The sequence below is a fragment of the Trachypithecus francoisi genome, unplaced genomic scaffold, assembly GCF_009764315.1.
Source record: "Trachypithecus francoisi isolate TF-2019V2 unplaced genomic scaffold, Tfra_2.0 Lachesis_group16, whole genome shotgun sequence".
NCBI lineage: Eukaryota > Metazoa > Chordata > Mammalia > Primates > Cercopithecidae > Trachypithecus > Trachypithecus francoisi.
The window spans coordinates 12,800,253-12,827,206 of NW_022681461.1; the positions used below are offsets into that span (position 1 = coordinate 12,800,253).

The 26,954-nt window shown below is 41.1% G+C and overlaps 1 protein-coding gene across 7 annotated transcripts in view; it reads right to left on the reverse strand.

Annotated features, from left to right (window-relative positions):
* The window catches only part of NTRK2 (neurotrophic receptor tyrosine kinase 2), a 368,100-nt gene that overhangs the window by 217,817 nt on the left and 123,329 nt on the right, over positions 1–26,954 (reverse strand). For 3 of the 7 annotated variants that reach the window (XM_033236937.1, XM_033236936.1, XM_033236938.1), the window contains one exon: positions 1,884–7,085. The exons of the other annotated variants lie outside the window; for them this stretch is intronic. In XM_033236937.1, coding sequence (XP_033092828.1) covers positions 7,048–7,085 — 38 coding nt within the window. In that variant the 3' untranslated portion in view covers positions 1,884–7,047. Of the gene's footprint in view, positions 1–1,883; positions 7,086–26,954 lie in introns of those variants that run through there. 7 annotated transcript variants of the gene reach the window in all.

Sequence of the window (26,954 nt, forward strand, 5' to 3'; positions counted from 1 at the left end):
ATGAGAACTAGTGAGGCCAGCTGTATTCACTTGAAGACATTCAGAGCTATTTCTCCAAGAATTTGCAAATGACAGACCATCATTCGAACTCATGGAACTGTTAGGATACTGGCCAAATAAATCAGATCCTCTTATTTTATCAAAATAAAACTTGAGGCAGAATCAGTGTGTACAAATTGGCTTTGATAGAGAGAAGAATTCAAGAGCAGGATCCTAATAACTCCTGAAACAATTTCAAAGTAGTCTTCACAGGTTGGGCCACACCCAGGATGGCCCAGTGAGTGAAGTTTCCTTTCATTTCGTTTCCATTATTTGCAACCACACAATCTGCATATGACCAAGATATGCAAGTGGGTTTGTAATTCTTGGACATTTACTGAGGTACACCCAACAACCCGCCAACCAGAGCTCTTTTGAAGTATTAGCTATTAGCAATACCAAGTGTCCCACTTGCCAGGCAATGTGCTAAGGGCTTTACCTGAGCCATCTCATTTAACTCTTATAACAGCCCAGTGAGGTAAATATTGTACTATTCTTATTACCATCATCTCATTCTGCAAAGGAAGAAACAGAAGCATGGAGCAGTGAAAGAACTTTCCCAAGATTATATTGTTTGTGGACATAGCTGGGATTCAAACCTGCATAGTCTGCGACAAACACCTGCCACTCCAAATTATCATGTGACCTTCGGATGTTAGATGCAACCTGTTCTCAGTTCAATAAATGGAGAAGGGAGTTTGGAAAAAGCACAAGTCACTAACTCTGAACACTGGGGGTTTTTTTTGCTTTGTTTTTTTTTTTTTTTTTTTTTTTTTTTTGAGATGGAATCTTGTGGTGTCACCCAGGCTGGAGTGCAATGGCGCAATCTTGGCTCACTGCAACCTGCGCCTCCTGGGTTCAAATAATTCTCCTGCCTCAGTCTCCCAAGTAGGTGGGATTACAAGCACCTGCCACCAGGCCCAGCTAATTTTTGTATTTTTAGTAGAGACAGGGTTTCCCCATGTTGGCCAGGCTGGTCTTGAAATCTTGACCTCATGATCTGCCCGCCTTGGCCTCCGAAAGTGCTGGGATTATAGGTGTGAGCCGCCACACCCAGCCCAACACTGGGCTTTTAAAAGAGGGGCAGTATACTTGACAAAGCATGAGGTCACACTAGATTAGTTTTTCCAATCCCTAAGTCCGATTTAGAGCAAAATCCCTTGGGTGTTAACAGTAGGGGATGGCAAGCTCAAATGAATCAGAGCCTGAGGTCCTACAAATCTCACTTTACGTCCTGTTTTCAGTGGGAAAAATGGGGCAGGAACCATGCAGCTGACCTGAGGATAGAGACAAAAGGGACATGAAGTGTGGGCACCACGCTACCAGTTATGGTCTCATGGTATCTTCCGTCTACATCCAACATGTTCCCCTCTCTCTCGCTTTCAAGCCCAAGTCATTATGTTTATATGTCCACAAAGTCATTTGGAAAAGACAAACAGAGCATTGACTATACTCTCTTGTTGTGACCTGGGTCATTTCAAGTGTTTTAAATACCAAAGGGCTTTGCCATGGAATTTAGGGTTTTAAAAAAAATTCCCATAAGCTTTTTATTTTTTAAAGGATTGCCTTTTAGCCAATGAAAATATTTCTGATGCAAGAATCAGTAAGCAATACATGGACAATTCATATTGACACAAATTTTAAAAGTCCTTTTTGGCGGGATAATTTATCACAGAATCTGAAATGGGTTTGGGACTCCCCTGAAACTCTCAGTGACATTTCTCACACTATTTCTTCTCACGTCTTCAGTTCTGAACACAACCAAGAGTACTCGGGTGACAGCACACACTTGCGGAGGTGTGAGGAAGTACACAAGATCTATAGAGAATGCAAGACACATGGAGTGAATTATCAAACTTTATTGGCTTGTTAAAAATGATTGAATTCAGCAAGTACATTTATGATCTATCCACATCGCTAAAACAGCACTAAAAATAAAATTTTTAAAAACGATTATCCATTATTTACAGAAAATGTGGGAAAAAATGGCTTTTAAACCTGGAACATTATAGGAAAAAAAAAAAAGAACACAGGGCATGAGAATGATTCACAGGCTGCCTCTGGATTACAGCAAATGGTTGAACATGAAGTGGGTGAAACTGAAGGATTTGTCTTAGGAACCTCTTGTTACTTTGCAAATGTTTATACTCAATTCACAAATGGACTGCCTTACAATAAAGGTGATTTTAAAAACTCTGTTCCTTTCTTTTTGCTTTTCACACATTTTGTTTCCCCATAAAAACCTACTGCAGTCATAGTCAGTAGTTAGGGGTGGGGGTTGGTTCAACACATTCTGGGTGCTCGTTCATGACCATGCCAAAGCTATACTGCAACACTAGTCTGAATTAAACTTAGAGTTACCTCACCATCAAAATCAGGTGGCTGGGACGTTCTTTTGCCTCTGAAGCCCAAAACTTGAAAATGGACTGACTTTAGTGGGAAATTTCCTTCTGCGACAGCCGCTTTCATGGAACTTTCCTGGGCTGGGAGTTCTGTCAACCGAATTCAGTCTGGCAGCACCCGGCAGCAAATTCAATTCATGGTCTGTCCAAGAGAGTCCTTCATCTTCTCCTATGTCTTTAGAGGAACCTGGCATGGTTTGCAGGTACTACAGGCATGTGAACATAGCAGAGCACACTTAATAGAGTGGTTATTTCTGTACTAATTTCCTTGGAGATGAGTCAGCTACGCTGCACAACTCCAGAGGCTCTGGGGACATAGACTAGATGTGACTGGCCCTGCCCACATGGCTGGATGCACCAACCCTGAGAGACCCTATATTGTATGGAATTGCTTGTCCTCACTCCAGTTGTCCCTCCACATCTGTCCCTCCATATCTGTCCAAACCTAATGGACAAAATAAGATGAAATGAACTTCTAGTATAGTATGAAGGAATCAAACTCAAACCAAGAGAGAAGTCCTAGGCAGCTAGCACCAAAATAGGTGGAGGTGTAAATCATGCAAAGGAAGAAAGCACAGGTCCTCTGTAGCATCCTGATTCCATTCTGCAATGGAGGAATAAAAAGTTGTGTGTGTTTTAATTCTGCGAAACAACCAGTGAAACAAAAATACATGCTCAGTTGGTCATGGGGTCAATGTAGAATATGAGAGAGACAGAGAGAGAGAGAGAGAGAGAGAGAGGAGAAAGAGAAGTCAGGTGCCCTAAAGGAATAAAGAGAAAAGAAGAGGAGAGAGAAAGCGGGCTTCCCTCCATCATGCTGTTTCTCGCACCTGGCGTGAAACTGGTGTTCTGTCTTGAGCTCCTCGAGTTATTTAGTCCACACACCGCTGAACAGGTGTCACCTCTGCTCTGTCTGAGGAGATGCTCCAAGCCTCAGCTATTCTGGGCCTGATTCAGGATTACTTGGAAAGTGAGAAGCCAAAAACGAACTCCTGTGTTCTGTGTTGCTGGGTGGGACTGGGATTGTTTAGTTCTTGTCCTTGCTACCTATTTCTGGAAAGAAAACCTAATGGGTCGGAAATGAAATCAGTCCCTGCTGGGAGACTGGGAGAGAAAAGCCCTGAATCAATTCTCTCTAATGTGTGTTGACATTTGTTTTTCCTGTTGTGAGATGAACCTTTCTTGGCCTCAGACTGTTGGTACTTTTGTCGTCACAGAGTCAATGTCTCGTGTGAGGATACTGGACGCGTTCCTTAGTCTAGATCAGCAGCCTGAGAGGGTCTCTGGAGGCTCCCACTGAGCCATGAGTAAATATAGTAAGATACAGGACTTGGACCACATTAAGGGCACCCATGAAAATGGGACATGTACTTTCCTATCTAAACCTGGCAGCACTTGACTGGGCCAAGAGACATGAGCGCTGCTGAAAAGAAATTGGTATCAGATACAACAGGTGGAAGGATTTGCTAGGATGTCTCTGGCTACCCGGGAGTAGGACCAACCAGAGAATGGGTTGAGGGGAGACATGGGTGCAGAATTCCCAGCAAGGGGAGACAGCTGAGGGTCACAGCATGGTGGGAATTATAGGAGAGGAGCAAAGGTAATTGACATGTTGCAGATAATTGGGTTGTTAAACTCAATTTCTTAGCTTGTGGTAACAAAGCCCTGACCAATGGCAAGGTCAGGGAGAAAGAAAAGTGAATTTGCAAAAGAAAGACAGAAGGATACAGTGAGAGAACAATGATCATGTTTTAAGACAAAAGTAACAAACTGGCAGCCCACAGACTTTTGTTGGCTTACAAAATATTTTAAAAATAACTGAGCCAACTTTTTAACAATAGGGACACTTCACACAAAATCCAGGTTTCATGTTTCTCCTAAAGAATCACAAGATTTGGAAGCCTGGGGTCCCATTCCTGTGGGGCACAGTTGGCTGCGACTGGGGACAGCAGCCCCTCTGAAAGGGCAGGCATCGGCTCATACAGGTCATTCTGTTCATTTAGGAGACTTGCCTGGCACTGCAGTGCCAGAACCTTTAGTTGGAGAGTGACAGGCCCGATTTCAGCAAAAATGCTACCTCTCCTTTTCTAATGCTGCAAAAATGCAACACATGCCATTGGGAAGCTCTAAAAAGCACATTTCTTATAGGGGAGACAGAAAGCAAAATGATGAAAAGGGGTGATCTAGAGCACAGAAAAGAGAAACTATGTTACTGATCGTGATCTTTAGGGATTAAAAAACCGAAAAGAACACGAGAATCATATGAAACAATTTTCTAATAGCCTGCTGTTTTCATCGTTCCCTAGGAGATGTCAACTGATCTTTGATATATTAAATTGCTTTATCTGTCCACTCCTCTACATTTTAAAACAAAAATCTACCTTGCAATCCTTCTAGCTGTTGGGTACAAATATTCTTCTTCTTCTTCTTTTTTTTTTTTCCGTTTTGGGTCTGGGACACTTTAAAACAGTTCTTAAACAATCCATAGCCTTTCTATGGCTCCATGGTATAACATAAAAGCTTAAAAAATTTTTTTTGTACCAAACGGCTGATTGTCAAGAACCTTTGCCTTACTGAGCTCCTGCCTGGCTCACAGCTTGAATTTCACTTTTTCTTTCAGGGTCAGGATTTCTGCTATTAGCTGGCCTCTTTGTAAATCAACACCTTTGGGAGAGATTGAAATCTAAGCAATGACAGAAACTGTCATTTAGCTGCGAATAAGAAAATGGGAATTTAGAAAATATTTGGACCTCCCCACATGGAAGGCCAGCTGGCCTTACACTCAAATGGAGTTAGAAGGAAAACTTGAGAACCGGCAGCATGTTTCTGCTTTTGAGAAACTGCCCCTCTTTAAGGCATGGGTATGAAGTAGCCAAGTGAAATGCTGTAATCCACAGGATTCTGTGAAAGGTCTGTATCAAGCAATAGCATATTTAGTGGCTAATGTAAAGGATACAGTATAAAATCATTATGGATATCCTTTTTATATCAAGTGGTGCCTAAATGGGTCCTGGTTTATTAAGATTAATGCCTTGGTTCACACAGGATTCAAAACAATGTTTCTGACTGTGTTGGACTAGTTAAAAATCTATAGAACCTTAAAGCTAAATTGCAGCCTTTGTGCGACTATTTCCAAAAAAAAAAAAAAAGTTTCCAATCCAGCTATGGTGTCTGTGTGCATGTCTAACAGTCAGAGCTGATTGTGTTTTCAAACAAAATGCTGCAGGCCTGGCTCTGAAGTCCTCCTGACAAAAAAGGAGCAGGGTGGGGTGGGATGGGGATAGCCAAACCTCTCTTCAGGACAAAGATACTGCCTGGCGCAGACCGAACACAGCATATGAAGGTCGCTGTGATGCTAAAGTGAATGAAGCAGGTGTCCATGGGTCAGACTCAGGGGGGATGCAGAAATCCATAGCTCTAAGGCTGCCCTCTCAGCAATGAAGAAGGACATTATAAAGCACATATTCATTAGCGACCTGCCACCTCTTTGCTGCTGGGGTCAGGACAAGCTTTCCTACCCATGAAAACCCAGCAGTATGACAGTATGTTGTAGGGGGACTATCCTTCTTAGAATTTCCTCTCCTGCTCACAGCAGGCCAGCCATTCTGCTCCCGGGCCTTTTCAGAGTAGAAAAGCTACAGTTCTGTAATGCAAACAGCATGAGATACTGTGGCCTTCTCACTGGGCAGACTTCTAAAAAGCAGGTGGATCGCCCAGGGCAAATAAAAAAAGGCAAGGTTATAATTTTACCATATGCATATATTCCACTCTTAGTTATTCTGAAATTGACTATGCCGAACCTAAGTCTATAGCCCCAACAAAACAGCTGTTGCTGCTTGTTCTTGGTTTTTTTTTTTTTTTCTTCCTTCTTCTTCCTTTTAAATGTTTTAAATGTTTGTTTTGTTTTGTTTTGCTGGCTAAGGAACTTTAAGGCAATCCTTAACACTGTTTGACTCTCAGACTTAAGCTAAACATTTGGACTTTTATTGACAGTGAAGGACATAACCTTTTAATAACACTACCACGTCCCCAGAGTGATGGCATATACACCCTTAACTCTTTAAGTCACTGTGTTATATATGAAAAAGTCAAACCCTCTGAATTCAGTGCTGATTATAGAAAATCGTACTAAAATATGTGTTACATGTAGATTAGACTATTTAGTGTGAACTTATACCTGTTCCCAACTTTAATTTTTTTTTTAATTTTGCAGGTCAATTTTAATAAACAGAAGCAATTAAGTCAATAAATGTCCAGTAGGGTCAAAAAACACACTTTTCAGAAGAGAAGTTCAATCCAATGGGATTTCATTTCAGTTTTGTATTTGAACTACTGTTAAGAAGAGAAGCATTAATTTAACATGTTTTCTTGAGGTGCTGCTTAGCTGCCTGAGAGTTGCCTCTGCATGGTGTTCCCCAATCACAGCTCACAATATATGCAGGCTTCATATAGTACATCCTCCAAACACTCCCCACATCTACCAGAAAACCCCAGATAAGCAGCACTTCCCGGGATAAGCCAACAGCAGTCCCAAGAGTCCAGCTTACAGGGCAGCACCAACCAACAAGCACCACAGCCCCTTTCTCTGTCTTTTCCTTTATTTCAGCTACCCATCCAGTGGGATCTTATGAAACAAAACAAAACCTAAAAGAAACACAAAATAAAACATAAGTCATGCTCAAAAGAAAAATCCATGAAAATTAACATACAAGTACAATAACTTTCAAATGAACATAATAAATAAACATCAAAAATGAGACACAACATGGAATATGCTTTAAAACATAGAGCAATATATAATAACAGAACAGAAGTTGGGGGAAAATGTGCATCTCATTATTGAGCAACTTAGTTTTAAACTTAAAACTGATTTTACATGGTACATGAAACAAGGAAAAGAAATGCAAAAGATTTCTGCATACAGCTCCACCCATAACTGTATCAGTTGTTAGCAGCTTACTTTAAGGAGGAAACATCTGTGTACAATACAAATGACCCTTGAATAATTTTTATATAAAGGTTCATGCAAAAGTAAAGCCATTACTTTCAATGGCAAAAACCATGATTACTTTTGCACCAACCTAATATTTGTCTTTATGGGTGGGGGCAATTAGTTTCAACAATACCTAACTACCCGAATCCTTTTCTTTCCCCAGCTAATTTTAGCAATTTGTTTCTAAAAGAACTGATTAGTTACTCAGCAACTGGCCCAGAGAACTGGCTAACTTTAACTGGTGAAATACTAGACAATACAAATAGCTAGATTCTTTTCTTTTTCTTTTTCTTTTTTTTATTTTTGGAGTATTGCTCTGTTGCCCAGGCGGGAGTGCAGTGGCGAGATCTCGGCTCACTGCAACCTCTGCCTACCAGGTTCAAGCGATTCTCTTGCCTCAGCCTCCCAAGTAGCTGGGATTATAGGCATGAGCCACCATGCGCAGCTAATCTTTGTATTCTTAGTAGAGGCAGGGTTTCACCATGTTGCCTAGGCTGGTCTCAAACTCCTGACCTCAAGCAATCCACCTGCCTCGGCCTCCCAAAGTGCTGGGATTACAGGCGTGAGCCACCATGCCCAGCTATTCTTTTCTAAGAATCCTAATATAAAATAATTAATTAGTTGCTTAACTTTAAGTATTATAGCAAATATCTGACACATATGGAGATGTAATATTTATTATATAACATATAATATATAGCATACAACATGCAGTGTATTGTATATGTATATATTATATCTATAAGACATATAGTATATGTATATATTACATATAATAATATATAAGTAATATGATATGTAATATCGAACATTAAGTAATCCTACTTAATTTATTAAGCACCAACCAAACAGTAGACACTGTGATAAATGTTACAAAATAAAGAAAATACAGTTCCTTGACCTCAAATACTTCATTGCTTCACAGAAAAAGAAAGATAAGTAAATAATTCGCTCAATAAATGACAGTGAATCTACTTTGTGCCAGTTCTCTTCTTAGCATTGTGCCCAAACTATCCTTTTTTATCTTCACAATAACCCTATGAGATAAGTTCTACTATTGTGACCTCTTTACTGTGAGGAAACAAAGGCCCAGAGCGGGAGGCAGCTTGCCCAAGGTCCGACAGCTAGTGTGTGATGAAGCTCAGATTCCAACTCAGAAACTCCAATGCCATAGCCAGTCAACTAGGGCAAAGTGCAAGAAGACAGTGAGCTTTCACTGAACTTGCCCATGGAAACCCAGTGGATCAGTGAAGGTTCTAGTATACATAATTCTGTGATTAATTTGCATGAATCTTTACGAGATCCATAAGTGGCAAAATAGACCATATCATAATAGAAATCTTCAAGACATTTTCAAGTTCAACTTTGGATGGCACCTCCAAGCCCAACCATGCAGACTCTCCGTCTTCCTCCACCTGGCGTCTGGTCTGCCAAGCGCTGGTGTCATCTGCCTCCAGAACTGTAACTACCACCACCAATCTGTGTCATCATTTACAACAATGCTAAAAGAGTCTACGGAGCTTAATTTCCACGGCATTTCTCCCTTCTGCCCTTCCAAAAGAACTCGGTACAGATGCCAAACATCATTTCTGGATTCAGTCACCCACAAAAGCCCTGAGAATTTAGGAAGCACTCAGTGGCACTGATTAATTCTCCTTCATATCTGTCTCCAGTCTCCTTCTAACAGTTTCGCCTCCAGGCAAACAGAAGCTGAGCTAGTTTACCAGTGCACTATAGCACGTAAAACGAGCAGGCCAAATTAACAAATCAAACTTCTTATCTTGTAAGAGGGTGGAGCTCAAATTCCTTCCCACTGAAACAATGTGAGTGTTAATATAAGGATGGCAACTTTGTCAACAAAAACAGGAGAAACTCAGTGATAGAGACAGCATGACCCCAGAATAAAAAGATTTGTTGACTCAATAACACAACGATTAAACTGCTGGCATAAAGCCTTATTTCCAATGGGTTTATGGCACAGGAACTCCAAGAGTTTACTAATCCCAGCATGTTTACAGCAGTAACTTAACCAGGCTTCTCTTTCTTTGTGTCTATTTGCTATTTTCCTGCCACAAGCCCCTCCAGGCTCACTAATTATTACAGTTGGAAACACAGCTAACTTTGCCAGATGACGGTTCTACTGGACCACTGCCATCCACTCAGGATGCAACTGCCCTGGCCCCTATTTCAATTGATGTCAAGTGTCCCTCTGCAACCTTCTTGTGCTTGCCTTTTGTGATCCATCCTTCCCCAAGAAGTAGATCTCAGCTCCACACGTCCATGCCATAAAAACAAGTGAAGCCCCCATAAAAACACATACGGCATTTTTCTTCTGAGGAAAAGCCAGCCTGTTGCAATTGTAGGCAATATGCATTCAAACTACCACTTCCACCACCCTTCACCTCAAAGAAGGCAAGTCACCCTACTCTTTCATACCCTTGATCTTGCCACACTGTGTACAGACTAAAGATATTCCACTACATATTGAAAAATTAATTTGATTTCAAGAGAGATTGATGGCAAAATTCAATCCAGGCCACAATTTACCTACCAGGATCTCGTAACTTTTGCCCTCTCATATTATCAAAAACTCGAAGGACCACAAAATGATATAAAACAATAGAGGATTATTTTCTCCTAGTGAGGGGGAAAGTTTTTAGACCACAACAAATGGCTGAACATCTTGTGGGTTTAGCAGCCAAACGAGCTGTCTAGCTTATGAGCCTGAAATATAGATATTTTGACAATGTGACATTCTGAAGCATTTGTAGCATTCCGATGGTGCATGGTAGTTACCGTGAGACCAGCTCCTTTATCAAAAACAACTTTAGAGAAACTTTGCCACCATTGCACGCACTAGCTGAGCTATATAGGAACAAGGATAAAGCAGGTGCTATCTGAGAACTGGGATGTAAAGTCGAAGTTGAAAACAGAGAAGGAAGAAACCGGATGTGGCCTGAAACTCAACCTCTGCTATTTGCTGATTGAGGACCTACTCATTGACCTTTTCAAAGGGAAAGGCTGGGCAGGGAAGCGAGTTGAAGGTCAGTGAAGTGCTCTGCGTTTTTATCATTGGCTCACAACCCATTTAAATTTATTTACATTCAAACATGCACACATTTTCCTCCTATTACTCAGAAGCAATCAGCCATAAAATGGCAAGGATCTGCAGTACATTTAAATTAACAGCAATTTATCTGGAGCAAAAAGGAAAACTGCTGAGCCCAAAGGAAGTGAAGGGAACGGAAGAAAGATGCAGCTGCTATCTAAAAAAGCAAATCTTATCACATTTGTCATTGGGAGAGTTCAAGCAGAAAACTGCCAACTTGAGCATCTGTGTGGCATGGTGCCATTGGAGATGATCTGGTGGATGGGGTACCAGGGTAGCAGCTCACCTTCATTGGAAAGCAAAACAAATGCCTTGTAAGTCTTCTGAAAATGTTTACTGGGTAAAATGAAATAATAAATTCCTGTGTTCTCATAACATCAGGTGTCTAGAATACAGTGGGTTCAAAAAGCTTTCCATGACAAAGTGAGATGTGAGCAAGGTGCATCTGTGCTTTGCTTCAGCATCTGGGCTTAAACACCAATTGTCCTAATTTGGTGTTTGTGGAGCACTTCGTATCTGTTTGTTGCTGCACCAACTATCCCTTGCTGTTGTTGCTTTTTCTCTTTTATAGATAACTCACTCAACTCACATCGTGAATGTGAATTGTCCAAGGTCACCCAAGAATGAATGAGAGAGCTAAAATCTAAACTCAGAGCCTCGGAATTGTCAGTCCTTCTTTGACAAAGGTATCATCTGTACCTGGAGCAGAAATCTCCCCATATATAAATTTAGGTCCTGGTCTTGGTCCTGTTTCTTTCTTCTCTGTGCTCAATCCAGAAGTTGCTTAAACATCCCTAAAACATCCCTTTTGCTTCCCAAGGATGTACTTTGTCCACATGCTATCCCTTCTCCTGAGATCTCCTCCCACCAAATGAGCTCTCCTTTGAGACACTCAGACTATTCTTCCAGGTCCAGTGCAAAAGCCTTCTCCTGCAAGTACCTACCTACTTCACCCTCCTCTAAACTTGTGCAGCATTCACTTCCACTCATGGACCTTCTTTTGCACCTTTTAAAACTTGTGTTTATTTTCTTTTGATTTCCCTCCGTCTCAGACTGCATCCCACAGGAGGACAGAGGGAGCATGTCTATACATTTTCTATGCTCAACACAGCCTCGTACAAATACCAAGAGTTGAAGGCATTTTCGGTTTCACAATAGTAAGGTCTAAATGTTGAGTTTTCTTGGTCTTAGCCTGTTTTCTGTTGCTTATAACAGAATATCTGAAACTGGGTAATTTATAAAGAAAAGGAATTTATTTCTTAGAGTTACGGAGGCTGACAAGTCCAAGGTCGAGGGGCTGTATCTTGTGAGGGCCTTCTTGCTGGTGGGAACTCTTTGCAGAGTTCAGAGACAGTACAGGGCATGACATGCCCAGGAGGCTGAGTGTGCTAGTACAGCTGTCTCTTACTCTTTAAATAAAGCCACCAGTCCCACTCCTGTGACAATCCATTAATCCACTGATCCATGAATGAACCCATCCATTCATGAGGGCAGAGGCCTCATAACCCCATTATTTCCTAAAGGCCTCAACTCTTCATACTGCCACACTGGGGGTTAAGTTTCAACACGAGTTTCAGAGGGGACAGACATTCAAACCATAGCAAATTCCAGTGTACTCAACAACCCAACTGAATTGAAGGAGAAGGAAGGATGCAACACAATGCAGGATCTGCTGCTTCTCATTGGCAACTGGGTGAATCCAGGCACTCCAAAGCTTCCAGTACAAAATCACATTTTTCTCAGAAGTACAGTGAAGGCTACAGAGTTAGACACGTGGACACCCAGTGAGTACTTCCTGGAGCATTTTAAGCTCCTGGGGAAAAGGTGCTAGACTTGGTTTATTCTAATTCTCACTTTGATCAAAATGACAGTAGTGTATGTGGGACAAAGGGGAAAAAAACGTGGTCCGTTTATTAGCTGGAGGTGAAAAACTAAAATTACTGAGATGGTCAGGAAGGCTTTTAAAGGAAATGTTCTGGTTTGATGTTGCAAAATAAAGTTTCGCTATGAGCTGAAAATGAAAATAGAAAGCACACTTGGCAAAGCTAGAATTTGTAAGGAAAGCTAAAGTTATTGCACAATTAAAACTCAACAATTCTAAGGAGGATGTGCTCTAATCATCAGGCCCCAATGACAAGTGTCCAAGGACTCAACAACTACCATTTCAGAGACTTCACAGAGGATAGGGAATGCATCCAAAGACTGAAACCATTGCCCTATCCACAGAATCACCTAAAATTGCTGTAAGTGGAGTAGAGAAAAACAAAGATGAATGTGTAGTTTGACAGGTACTCAGATGCTCAAAAGGTTTTACTACTACCACATGGAGACACCCAAATTAATCTATTGTTCTCCAGGGGTGTGTCTAGCTTTTCTGTCTTGCTTCAATAAACATATACTGAAAAATCTATAGGGGAGATATCTGGAGAGTGAAATGACGTTTTCCTAAAGATGTCATTCCACAATTCTAAGTCTAGAGGGGCTTATCAGTGATTCAAAGACTCCGTACAGATAAGCAATATATGTCATCACAGAAGAGTATGCACTGGCTGCTGCCACCATAGATCTTGTGCCTCAATTTATTTTCATCAAAATACTCTAGCCAGTTCTTTATAGTATATGAAGCCAAAGTGCCAAAACCTACAGAGTCCAAACAAGAAGTTAATGGATTTGTCATGAAGCAACACTTTTTCATCAGGCATCCCAAGCAATACTTCAGGAATAGAGTTTGGAGATCTTTAACATTTAGGATGCATGTTAAGATAGCAACAGTCAGCGGGGCTTATGTGTGGCCGATGTCTCTGCCTCTTGCTGCAAGTCCCAAAAGTCAAATCCCAATGAAGCAGTCCCAATGAAGCTAGAAGAGGGTGAAACACATTACCCTCGCTTGAATACAGGTACCTGATAAATCCCATTTCCATTTAAATCAGCTAACAGCAAAAGATAATGAAACCTCAGCTAAGCAGCAAGTATTCTGGAATGTGAAGCACACATATGCGGGGTTAATAATCCCCACGAACCGACTACAGCAAACATGAATTACCCAACTCTGCCTGAGAGTGGGACAAAATGCAAGGCCTGGGTTCCGTCTGGCCAAGGGCTTCCTGGAAGGGAGGCCAGCATCCTGTGATATAGGGCCCACAAGGTGAAACTGCTGAAGTCCTCATTCAGAGGACTGAACTGTGGCTTTTCAAGGAACCTAGTTCAAGTGGTCATCCCAAGACCCACGGACGGTATCCCTCTCTCCATGTGCTGCTGCCTTATCGCCTCCTCCTCACTGTCCACCCCCACAAGCGAGGACATTAACAGCTCACTGCTCAAGCTCCTGCTCCCAGACCAAGGTAGGGCTGCATATCTGCTTCTGACGCTGCTGCAGGCAGATGTGTGACCCTCGAGGGTGACGGTGGCCACAGAGCAGGGAGCTTCCAGGCTTCAAAGACACTTCTCTGGCCTCAGCTTCTTACCAAAGAAATGCATGTGCCCAAACTTGAAAACAGAGGAAGATTATGAGGAAAGGAAGAAGATTCTTTACCCAGACATCCCCTTTTTCTCTAGTGCCTTTTCCCAGGAGCAACCATTAGTAGAACTTGCTTCCTCTCAGACATTACCCAGCTACAGCGAGAATTAAAATGTGCCTCTCCTCCACAGCAGGGTGGGCACAGGCTCATTTGGTACTCTGTTGGTATCTGGGGAAGGTTAGGTTGAAATGGTGATCATCCTGCCCTTTGTCAGTTCACCTGGGGCATTCATTGACATTACTCTGTAAGAGAAATTGAAAGTCCCAGATCAGATCCTGGGAAGCATATCCAACTTAAACCCCAGTGATCATGTCTTATCCTAGCAAGGTTTATAAGGGCAGATCCCTGAATTGTTCATCAGTCTTCAAGAGAACCCACATCACGAGCACAGAATCCACGCTCCTAAAGCTTTTCCACATCTGGTGGCACCCTCAGGATACTGGCAACGGCAGATCACTATGCACGCTCCTTAAGCTTAGCAGGTGACCCATTTCAAAAAGCCCCATTAAAACAGAGAGCTTACTCCATCTGAAAGCAGACTCTCAATAGGAAACTTGAAAAGTGCAAAGCCAATCCCAGGGTCACAGCCTTATATATGTTCCGACTGAGGCAGCCAACAGAACCCCTGACTTGAGTTAAATTAACCCCACAGTTCTAGAAGCCTCTGCTGTCAGGGACATTTTTATTTGCTCAAAGAGCTCATTTTGGAATAAGCCCATGCTGCTAAGTCATCCCACCTCACTGTCTTTCCTAATGCTCAACAATGTCTTACAGCAGCGGGGCGTGTGCCAACCTCAGTCGTTTTACACAGCAACACCTCTTTCTGAAGGATTCTCTCTTCTCCTTGACTCCTTCATGTTGGAGCGCAGGAAGTCCCTTCATAATTCTTTGGTTCAAGTAGAATTTATATATGAGGAAAACCCTGGATTGTAAAGGGCATAAATTTCTATATACACACGCCAGATTTCACAGTTTATTTTTCTTTTTAAAGTATGGAGGGCCAGCTAAGGCATTCCAAATATAACAGCTTGGTTAGGAATTATGGTGACCATGCTAAAAATCAACCAGATCCAAGACACTGGAAAAAAAATGCATTTTAGATTTTTTAAAATAAAAATTTAAGGTACCCCAAACATCTGACATTATTTTAAGAGATGTTTTCCAAAACTTACAGAAAGTTGTTTGCTAAGTCAAAGTGATTAAAAGGAAAAGGCAATTTACTTCATAACCCAATGCAAATTCTTAGCTTAAAAAAGGAATCATCATTTCCATGAAGAACAAGAGGCCTTGAAAAATATGTGGAGGACAAATGCATTTCCTTCTTTAAATTAAAAAAAAAAAAATTAAAATGTCACATAGATGAAAAGACACAGTGTAATTACATGAGTATAGCAGGAATGACTGGATTATATATTAATTTTCCTTTCATTCATCACAATTACGGCCATTTACCATCCATCATTTAGCTGTCCAAGATCCCAGAACTAAACAGAAACTCTTTAATTGATGATGGGATTATGTCCTAATAAACCCATCTTGAGGTGAAAATACAGTACGCTGAAAATTTATTTAATACACCTAGCCTACCAAATATCATAGCATAGCCTGACCTGCCTGGTCAGACACTTATATTTGCCCACAACTGGGCAAAATCACCCGGCAACACAAAACCTTGTAGGGTCTGAGTTGTTTACCCTCCCAATCCTGTGGCTGGCTGAGAGATGTGGCTTGCCACCCCTGCTCAGTGTCACAGGAGAATACCGAACCACTTTCTACTGAATGCTTATCACCACTGCACGATCATAAAGTTTAAAAATTCTAAGTTGAACCATCCTAAGTCAGGGACTGTCTGTACTAACTGGTACCACTGGAATTCGAATTTTAAAACGTACAGTCATTCCATGCATTTTGTGCTAAAGGATTCATTTCTACAGTGACGCCTGAAAGAAAGCCATCTGCTGCTGGTTAGACAGCAAGAAGCAGTCTAAACCCAGAAACATCTGGTAGGATCCTGTCCCTTTCCCTCCTAAGCTGTGTCAGGCTAGCCAAGTGAAGGGACCTCTCTGAACCTCAGTTATCCAACTTTACAATAGAGATGAAAAAAATCTAACAGGTTCTGATAACCAGAACTAACAGGAGTACCTTAGTGCTTTCCAGCTTTCCATTCGTAGGCACGAGCAGTGAACACCAACCCTGCCTGCAGTAGCTCAGCAGCCACTGCCAATGATCACATCAATTGCATCGTAAATCATGGGCCGAAATACATTCTTTGTCATGAGTTATGAAGTAAAAAGTCACGGAAAGGAACTTTGCTCAAAAATTCCAATTCCCCTTAGAAAAGAGTGGCCCAAACTGAACGAGTGGCCTTGAAATTCCAATTTCCTCCTGGAAAAGGGTGGCCCAAACTGAAAGAAGTCTTTAGGTTCCTGGAGGAGGGCTCCAGAACCACAGCTGGAGAGACCTACGGGGCAGGCTCGTGCCCTCTTGCACCCTTCTCAGGAGGTAAGATGTCCTTCCAGTCAAATGGTGGGTACTGGCTGCTGATATCACTCTGTGTCTGAATGCTGGCAAGTGCCAGCAATTTCACACCCATGGTGGAAAGGGTCTGAGAACTGTTCCATGGCTTTAGTTCCAATTCTGGGACCACAAGGAAGTGTTTTGCAAAAGGATTCTGCCTCTATCCTTTATTGTGGAACTGACTCTACATTCCTCAGTTGAGGAATATACACATAGGTGGTAATTATAAAACTACATCTTGGCCGGGCACAGCAGCCCACGTCTGTAATCCCAGCACTTTGGGAGGCCGAGGCAGGCGAGGTCAAGAGTTCAAGACCAGCCTGGCCAAAATGCTAAAACCCCATCTCTACAAAAATACAAAAAGTAGCCATTGTGATGGCAGGTGGCTGTAATCCCAGCTATTCCTGAGGCTGAGACCAGGAGAATCGCTTGAACCCGGGAGGCAGAGGTTGCAGTGAGCCAAGATCACATCATTGCACTCCAGCCTAGGTGACAGGCTGAGAGTCCGTCTCAACAAAAAAAAAAAAGAAGAAGGAGAAGTAAAGAAGAAAGAAACTATATCTTGATAGAGCTTCAGCTTCCAGTTGTTCTAGACACCAGAACTAGCTGTCCAAAGGCGGGAAGAGTGCCTCTGGAACACATCCTCTCTATCCAGACTTGCTTCTGAGACAGCGCCTGTTTCCGCCTAGCTAGCATCTTCCGGCAACAGCTAAATGAACCAAACCCTAACTAAATTTAACTGGCTAATTGCACCTAAATTACAGTCACAAAGCCCCTTCAGAAGATTCAGTCAATTTCTTGAGGGAGAAAGTAAATGTTTTACTATATAATTATAAACTTAATTAACACAAAATAAATTAATTAGGGACTTGCGTTGGTAATGAATACCATGGCTTAGATGTTTATTGCTGTATTTTCTAGGGGAAGCTAAACCTTGAAAAGTGGGCTAACTTGTTCTTTAAGCCTAATTTCATCTCACCTCTCCCACCCCCAACTGAACTGTTAGAGTTCTTGTTTATTTTCAGTAGAATGGCATGAAATACCAATTCTTCTATGCCAGAGATTATTCTCATAGCAAGGAACTATAGTGAAAATACTCTCTCATGCTGGACATCAAAAATTCCACAGAATTCAAATGAAAATAATTTATGTACTAATCTCTAGGAAAAAAAATTCCCATCCCAAACCCTTGTAGCTACAATAGTTCCTAGCTGGCAGTTCACTAAAATAACAGATGATTATCTAAAGCAATAATTTCCATTTCCCAGAATACAATGACAAAAACTCACCTAGAGCTGAAATAACCATCTGCCACAGATTGTTCCACATCGGTTGTTTGCTTGTTTGTTTTTTAATTCTCAGAAAGAATTCAAAAATGGTATTGGCAAAGAAAGATGATTTCACAAAAATGACCCAGTTTTCAACCTGCATTGCCACTATCATCCTAATTTTTAAAATCTGATTTAGGAGAACAGCAGGCTGAGAAAAGGAGCCTTGAAGCTTGATCTCGAAGGCACAGAGTAGATCACTGGTGAATGAAAGTCTTGTTCTAATTTTCAAGTGTCATAGTTTCTAGGAATGCCAACCTGCATCTCTCATACCCGTTTTTCCCCTTGATTGATGTGAAGATGGAGAACAGCCAGTGTGCTAAAAGCCTGACCCACTAAGAGGCAGAAAGAAGAGTGGTTGAAAGAATGGGCCCTGAAGGTGGAATACCCAAATGACTGTGTGACCTTGGGCAAGTTACCTATAAAATGGAGCTAATGATAATACTTAATTTGGGGCTAATGTGCAAATTAAATAAGCTAATATATATATATATATATATACAGCACTTAGAAGTGCCTGGAATATAACAGGTGTTCACATATCAGCTGTTTCCATTATCTACAGACCTAGGTCTCAGCTTTTGACCTTGAAGTGCAAATGCTTTATGTTCACAAAGTATTGCAAATGAATGAAACAGATCTACTTTGTACGGACGCACTGGCCAACCTACACACCAAACGGAAAAGACAATTCAGGTTGAGATTGTAAATAAAAATAATCATCTGTGTCAGATCAGAAATAGGCTGTCTCATCGCTGAATCAGGGAACTTTTGTGAAGAAAGGAAATGTGGAGACCCTATAGCCCATTTTCTTAGTCATTATCACCCTTTCACTTGGGAAATAAGGAAAATAAGTTTCTGAGAGCTTCAGTAACTTGCTCCAGGGCACAGGGCCAGCCAAGGGCAGACTCAGGGCGCCTGTCATTGTGTCGGCAGCAGACTCAGTGATAGAATGAAATCAATACGGTGAGACTATCTCTCACGACAGGCTAAAGCTAAAGACAGAAACAGAACCCATGGTTTTGATATGAAAATTAATACCCCTCCTATGATCTGAATGTTTGTGTCCTCCTAAAATTCATATGTTGAAACCTAATTTCCAGTGTGATGATATTAAGAGGTGGGGCATTTGGGAGGTATAATAACTAGGTCATGAGGGTGGAGCCCTCATTAATGAAATTAGTGTCCTCACAAAAGAGGCCCAAGGGAGCTCATGTGCTCCTTCCACCAGATGACAATGAGAAGGTGCCATCTTCGAACCAGAAAATGGCCCCTCACCTGACACTGAGTCTGCTGGTGCCTTGACCTTGGACTTCCCAGCCTGCAGGACTGTGAGAAATAAATTTCTGTTGTTTATAAACCACCCAGTCTGTGATATTTTGTTATAGTGGCAAGACTAAGACAGTCTCATATCCAGGAGTCCTGAACACACTACTGCTAAATTTTACTTCACATATTTTACTTTACTATTATTATTATGTTATTTTACTTAAACATTAAAGTAATTTCCACATGAAGAGAAGAGGGATCCAGTCACTGTGTTCAGCTTTCACGGAATCCCCCATGACTAAAGTTATGCAGGTATCAGCAAACTTTTTCTGCAAAGGTACAAATAGTAAATAATTTTCAAATTTGCAGGTCATTCCATTTATGCCACAACTGCTCATTCTGCCATTGTAGTATGAAAGCAACGTAGACAACATGTGAGAAATGAGTCGGCGTGTTCCAGTAAAACTTAAGTTTATGAATAATAGACAGCAGGTGAGATCTGGCCCAGGGGCTGTAATTTGCTCACCTTTGGGTAATGCAATCACCTGCCTGATGCTGTCTTTATTTCTTTACTTTTTTCCCATGTTAAACTTCCTCCTTCAGTGAACATTATACTGTTTCAATATGCTTAACAGGGTATATTCAATATGCGGTAGAATCTAATTTATTAAGACTAGAAATAAAAGCCAATGTGAATTTATGAAAGCTCTAAGTTAGGAAATATATTTAAAGAAATGCAGCTTTATTACTTTCATATACATAAAGGAATCAAAATTAAGCCAATAAAACATTTCCAGTATGTTTTGGCAAGTAGGGGGTAATTCAGTCTTACCCAAAAGAAAAAAAAATTAAATTATATGATTCATCAATTGTTTTCATGAGATTCCTTTGAAAATGCTTTAAAAGTTTTTTTCCTAAGATGGCAATCTATGATTCCTACCACCCATCTTGTTTCCACTAGTCATTAATTTAGAAATTCCTTTCTTCATGGAAGATACCCTAATGTTCCACCAACCCAATTCCTCACTAAATTAATGATCTGAATCAGCAAGAGTTTTTGAACTTTCAGAAAGGCTAAATTGGAATGCTATGACATCACAGATTAATATCATCTTTTGAAATAGCTTTACTGCTCTCTGTCTAAGGAGCTCTGCTGACCTTTGGCAGACATTGTAGATGGGCTATTCAAAATCCATTCACAATCCCCCTTTCCTTTGTCTCCCTCTACCCTGGATGGAAAGGATCCAATACACTTTTCCCCAGTATCTCTTGAAACTAAGTGTGGGCTTGTGACATAACTCTGGCCACTGAGATATAGAGGTAAGGGGGAAGGATCTTCTATTCTTGAACTAAAAGAGAAAGCCTCCTTATCCGTCTTCCTTCTTTCTAGTTGGAATGTAGATTTAAGGTCTGGAGGAAAGCAGCCTTTTTGAGGCCACTAGGTCTCAAAGCCTTGGATCCCAGAATTCTTGCTGTGTGAAAAAAACCTATCTGTTTAAGTGTTTGCTGTTTTCATTTGTTGGTTGCTGTAGCTAATGCAATCCCATGTGACATAATTCATGGAGGCCTTGGCATCATTTCTGTGAGATAGGGAGCAGGGATGTGGTCAACTATAAATTAAAGAACCTTAGCTACCACCAAAAAAAAAAAAAAGTAATCAGCTTTGAAGTGACATTGTGGCATCTGTATAGCACCTGGAACTCTACGTAATGGTTCATATTACAATAATAAGGGGCTGGGTGGGGAACAAAAATGCTATAAAGACAATCACACCTGCAGCCTGACAGAGCCATAGGTGAGCAGCCAAACCTCCCATAAAGGGCCATGGCAGTGGCCGAGAGAGGGATGATGTACTCAGGTGCATGAGCAAGGAGCCAAAATACTTTGAGGTCTGGGAGAGGACAGTGCTGTGCAGAGCAAAGCTATACTGTGAGCAGATACCTTAGTGAGTTAGACACTGAGGAAGAGGCACTGTGGGGGCCTGAACCCTCAGGTTAACTCCTGGAGTCAGTGAGAAATGATAGAACCCCCTTGACATTTGAAGATTTGAGAGTTGAGGAGACCTGGGGCTGCTTCCCATAAAGACCTCTGGGAAGGAGCAGCCACACGTAGGTCCCCCCTTTTCTCAGTGCCAGTGAAAGAAGAAAGATTGCACTATGCTCGGCCTGCACCAGTTATGTGCAAGAACCTCACTCAGCCCTCGCGTTTCCCAAGAGCCCAGGGCAGTAAGTTAGAACGTCCACAGTCCCTCTGTCCCTAAGAGAGGCATAGACGTGGCCAAGACTGTCCCTGGGCATGTTGGGACGAGGGGGACACGGGATGGCCTATGTGGTCCTAGTGTTGGGGGTCATGACAGGTCTGAAAGTGTCAGTAGTGGAGGCACCCAGGGCAGAGGCCAACAGCAAAGACCCGGCAGCAGGACGAGGTAGGTTTCAGTAGATGCAGGAAAGCTGCCCACCCCCACAAGGAGGTCCTCCCACTTCCCTCTGTCTTTGGAGAGGACAGATAGATCCCTCAATCTGCCTGTACTTGCAGTCGCAGTATAATCCCAGTTTTGACCAATTTACCTGGAAATGACTACACGAAGATCTCTGTCATGGGCAGAACTGCGAGCTCAAGGTAGACATTAATTTGGGGGGGTGGGGGCGCAGGGGGAATTAAGACAGTAGACATTTCCAAGTCCCAGACTAGAGAGGAGTTTCAGTATTTTTCCCAATCACAGCTTTGATGATACTGTGCTTCTGTCTACCATTTCCTTTTACTGAGATGTTATTTTCTTACCAAATATAGAGAGATGGAAACACGTAAAGGTGAGATTTCTGTGATTTCTTTTTAGCTAAAGACATGGAGAAAAAAAAAAATCCAACCTACTTAGCATTAGGTCCTAGACCCCCAAAATCCCTTTATATATAAGAATTTCCCCTCCTTTGACTATATACCCCTTTACCATAATTATAAAGCTCTGTGTGTGACAGAGGAAAGACAATAAAAAGAGAGAGTAACTAACATTTCTGTATGCATCTAACTATATTCTGCATGGTGCAAGGCATTTTCATACATAGCTCATTTAAAGTGTATTTTATTTCCATAGTGGAGATGAGAAAACCGCTGAGAAGATAAGTAACATGCCCAACTCCAAACAGCCAATAAAAACTCAGCTATATGTGACTATAAAGAGTATTGCATTACACTGAGTTATTTTTTTTTTGGCTATGCCATGATGTTAACTCATCTGAACTGCCTTTTAATCCTGATTCCTCTCTGTCTCCCAGAAAGGAAAATGAAGAGCAACCTGCAACCTATGCCCGTGTCCACGTAAGCAAATGCACCAGTGGCCACGGACAAGGACACCCCCATTTTCAGGTGATGGCTCCTGCCTATTTCTGGTCAACTTCCTCCTAATCTCCTTGTAATTTTGTATTTTCATGGACTAAATCTCTCTCTCTCTCTGAACTTGTGGTTTTTATCTACTGCCAAATGCTGCAGGTGAAGGCTAAAATACTCCTGGATGTAGACATTTTCAGCCTCCTGGAAGATATACACTTCAACACCTGAGACCCCCAAACCTCACTGCCAGACTTGCAACACTGGGCATAAAACGAAGGCAGCTTGACCTTGTACAAAGTCAACTTAAACCACTCCATTTTGCACAGAAGAGGTCAGCACAGTTTTTTCTGTAAAGGGCCAGATAATTAGGATTTCCAGTTCTGCCTTCGATATGTGTTCCATCGCAGTCACTCAACTCTGCTGTTTTAGAGCAAAAGCAGGCATCAATAATATGTAAACAAATGAACGTGGCTGTGTTCCAATAAAACTTTATTTATAGAAATATATTTGGCCCATAGGCTACAGTGTACTGACCCCTGTTTTATAGTCCTTTCTGTGAGCAACAACACGATTATTTGTTCTTCCCTCCCTCTGAAATAGAACGAAATGGAAATACTTCATTCTTTCTCATTAAAATAACTCAGTCTGCATAGTATAAGTTTACATGTATGCTGCACGTCAAATCAAATCCAGGGGAAAAAAACCATTTAAAACTATAGTTTGTAAAATGATCATCTGTGTTTGTGCCTGGGGAAGCGACTGCATGGGGCAGGTGGCTGAGGCAGCGAGGTGTTTGTGGGATCAGTTGGGAAGATTCCAGGTGGCCACACTCACCATCTCCAACTTGAAATGCAGTCTCTCAATTATTAGTGCAGATATAGTAGTACTTTCATGATGACTCACACTCTGCAATTTAGGTCATGCCTACGGCAATCAATAAAATCCTCTACTTAGATTCTCCATGGCTAATTTGATCTCCACTCTCCTACTAACTGGGGCAAATTTTTGGGGGGTTGTTTTCAATTAATTCAACTTGTCACAGGCACCTCTTTTCTCAATATGATATTTTCTTCCAATTTCTCTTTTGTTTTGAAAATAGCAAAGGGAGCAAAATGTGCAACTGTTCAGCTCAAACACGATGGCTTGTGCAAGAAGTGGCTGCAAGTAGAGAAAAGACCTCTCAGCAACCACACACACCCACACACACGCACACACCAGTTGCATCCCTTCATTCTCTAACTGTGCACACTCTGTACACAGCCTTGAGCAAGTGAAACTTTAGGCCCTGATGATAATGGTGGTGATGATGGTGATGATACTCACGGTAGTTACAGCTACACATTATGTAACAACCACTACATCTTGGTCACCATGAGAAGCACCTCCCAATCAGAGGAAATTAAGACTAGGGGAAGTTATGTAATATCTATTTTATAGTGTGACTAGAGAGAATTGAGGTCCTAAGATAGCTCAGAGTTTAAGTCTTCATTTTACTAACTCATGACCTTGGGCAACTTTCTTAATTTTGTGTGAGATCATATATTCTTATTTCTAAATGATGATAATTATATTTTCCTTAAAACTGTGTTGAAAGAATCAATGAGATGATATCTATACGGCCTTAGTACAGTGCCTCAGTATATGCATTAGGCTGAACCATATGAAAACGTCTATGTTTGACCACTGTCTTACCTTACAAAAATGACAAGTTCATATGGCTCAAACTCACAATTGCTCATAAATGGTATTATTAGTATTGTTCTTGTTGTTCTTGTACAAGGACAAAAGTAGGTGGCAGAGAAGGAATTTTGATCTGAATTTGACTGATGGTGAAGGCTAGTGTTTCTTCTAACTTTGTGACCTTCAGGGAAATCTAATGATATTTATAACTGAAGTTTCCCTTGATAACCTGAAACTGACATCAGAAAGCTAGTCAACGACAAGAACAACACGGATACTTTTTATTTCATTACAGGCATTTTATGAACAGGATAAAGTTCATTTCATTATTATCTCAGTATATCCAAAACTTATTTGAAGCATATTAATCAAATGTCAGTTGAATAAAAATGTGAACTGTCTCTCTTCTTTAACGTATTGAGGGTCATGATCTACTGAAAATTGGGATCTGCCTCATTAAACAGTTATAATTAACTCTGTTCATAATATTCCACAGTGGAATTGCTGCTGTAGTTCACAGTTAAAATCGGGAGGATAATTCAGCAACACTCAACGAAAGAACAGTCAGATTTTCTTTCACATTCCATGATGAGAACTGGGAATAAAAATAACTTTCTCTTCCCAGGCTGGGGAATCACAGGATAAAGAGACTCCCCCTCAAATGCCTGTCTGCTCATTGACAAGCTTAAAAGAAATAAATTCCCATCTGAAACTAAACCATCTCCTGTTGCTTTACCATGTTCCCAGTGGCCACGTCTGTTAAAAAAAAGTCTAGACATTTTTCAAGCTTGAGTTGTGTTTTAGACAACGTCTTTCAAATTCAGAGATCATTCTAAAAAAGCCTTTCTCGCTAAACTGTGAGATTCTAATCTCTTGGGTGTTGCCACATAGGACGGTAAAATCCAATCAGAAAGAGGAATTTCCCCATTTGCTTTTTTTCTAAAAAAATAACAAAACATTATTTCTACGAGCAATGTATAAGGAAGAAATACTGTGGTCAAGAAGATATTTCAAAATATTTGTGTGATATTTTGACTGGAAACCACATGTGTTCTCTGGAACTTTTCAGGGTGCCTGTGCCCCTACCCCCAAACACTTTGTGCCCACATCCAGGAGAACTCTATGCAGATGAACTTTTTCAAATGGCCATTACTACTGTGGGTTCTGTCAGCTTCTGAGGCTGCACGGAACCAAGGTTTGCTTTAGAATACTACAGAGACAACAGTCAGTTGACTCATTTTTTTCCTTTTTAATTAATCAAGACATAAGAAAATATAAGTATATATATTATATATACTTGCAATTATATATATAATTGCAAAGGCAATTAACTCCAAGAGTTAATCTAGGTGTTCTGGTCAAAGTCCTGAAATAATGAGAGGACCAAAGAAAATCCTTCTTTTGGAGGGATGGAGGTCATGGGACAGGCCCCCTTTCATGTCTTGATTGTCGTTTTGAATGTCATGTTGCGCAGCCATTACAACTCTTTGCATAAGTTACCAACAGAACATTTCACTCATTCTGGTCAGCATCAGAGTTAAAAAGCTCTGACACTGGTAAGTTAGAGAATGTTTATTCTAAAAAAGTCAACTTAGCCAAGAAATATAAAAGTGAACAAACAGAATATGATGTGACACTACTAGGCAAGTCCATGGGGCCAATGCCACATTTAAAGGCAAACAGCCAGCTAAATTATGACATAGAAGTAGTTGAGGAGGAAACACACTGATTAATGTTCTTTAAAATCTGTGTTATAGCCAGGGATCCTTTTGCAATAATAATTGCCTTATCAGAACAGATTGGCTATCGTAAGGAGAGTTTCTCTCTTGTGTCCCCAGGTTCTATCTTGAACTAAAAATTTTGCGGTAGATTTCCCTTCGGATCCCCACAAGGAAAGGCTACACTTCCTTCTTCGGCATCTCATCTGCCCCACACTTAAAACCGTATGTCTCTGCACCAAAACTGAGCATATTTATCAGGATGGATGCATAGGATGGTTTTCAAAACTCTAAAAAAGACTAGTTGACACAGCAAATAGCAACAGTGACCTTGAGAGTATTGATCAAGCTCTGTTTCTTGGTTACAGAAGTAGGGAAATTAAGCAGTCCTCTAAATCATTAATGGATTCCTTTTATGTTCATCTATTCAACAACCTCATCCTTCACCCAAGCCAGGACTCTGCATCCCTCCTACATCTTGGTGAGAAAGAGCAAAATTTCTCCTGTCAAAATGTTCAATAAGAAGGCTCTGCTTTTTTCATTCACCCACTGCTTAGAACAGCCAGAGAGAAATTCATCCACAATCAACTGAATAACTGCCTTGGAGAGAGAGACAATCTTTGCCTCTTTTGTGGGGATGATGATTAGTCTGCCTTAGAAATTTACTTAAAAGGTAACGACAAATAAAAGGCTTTAGGCACTTGATTTTTTCAAACTAAACATTTGCTTGACTTCATTTTTCTGACTATAAGTGTTCTCTGAGAGAGTACTGGCATAGAGACCGCTTAGATTCAGAGACCAAGAGTCTGTCTATGCACTGAGGAGGAAATCCATACTAAAAAACGTCCCTTCTCATATCACCTCCCTTCATCACCAATCAATACCACAGAACTTGGAATGCCGACAGGACAATAAGTGGAATATTTGAACGAAAATCCAGTGAGAAGGTGTCTTGTAAAAGGCAAATGTATTGCCCAGGAGGAATAGAATGTCATATCCCCTACCTCCACTACATTGCCACCCTAGCATTTAAGCTGTTAAGTTACCAATCACT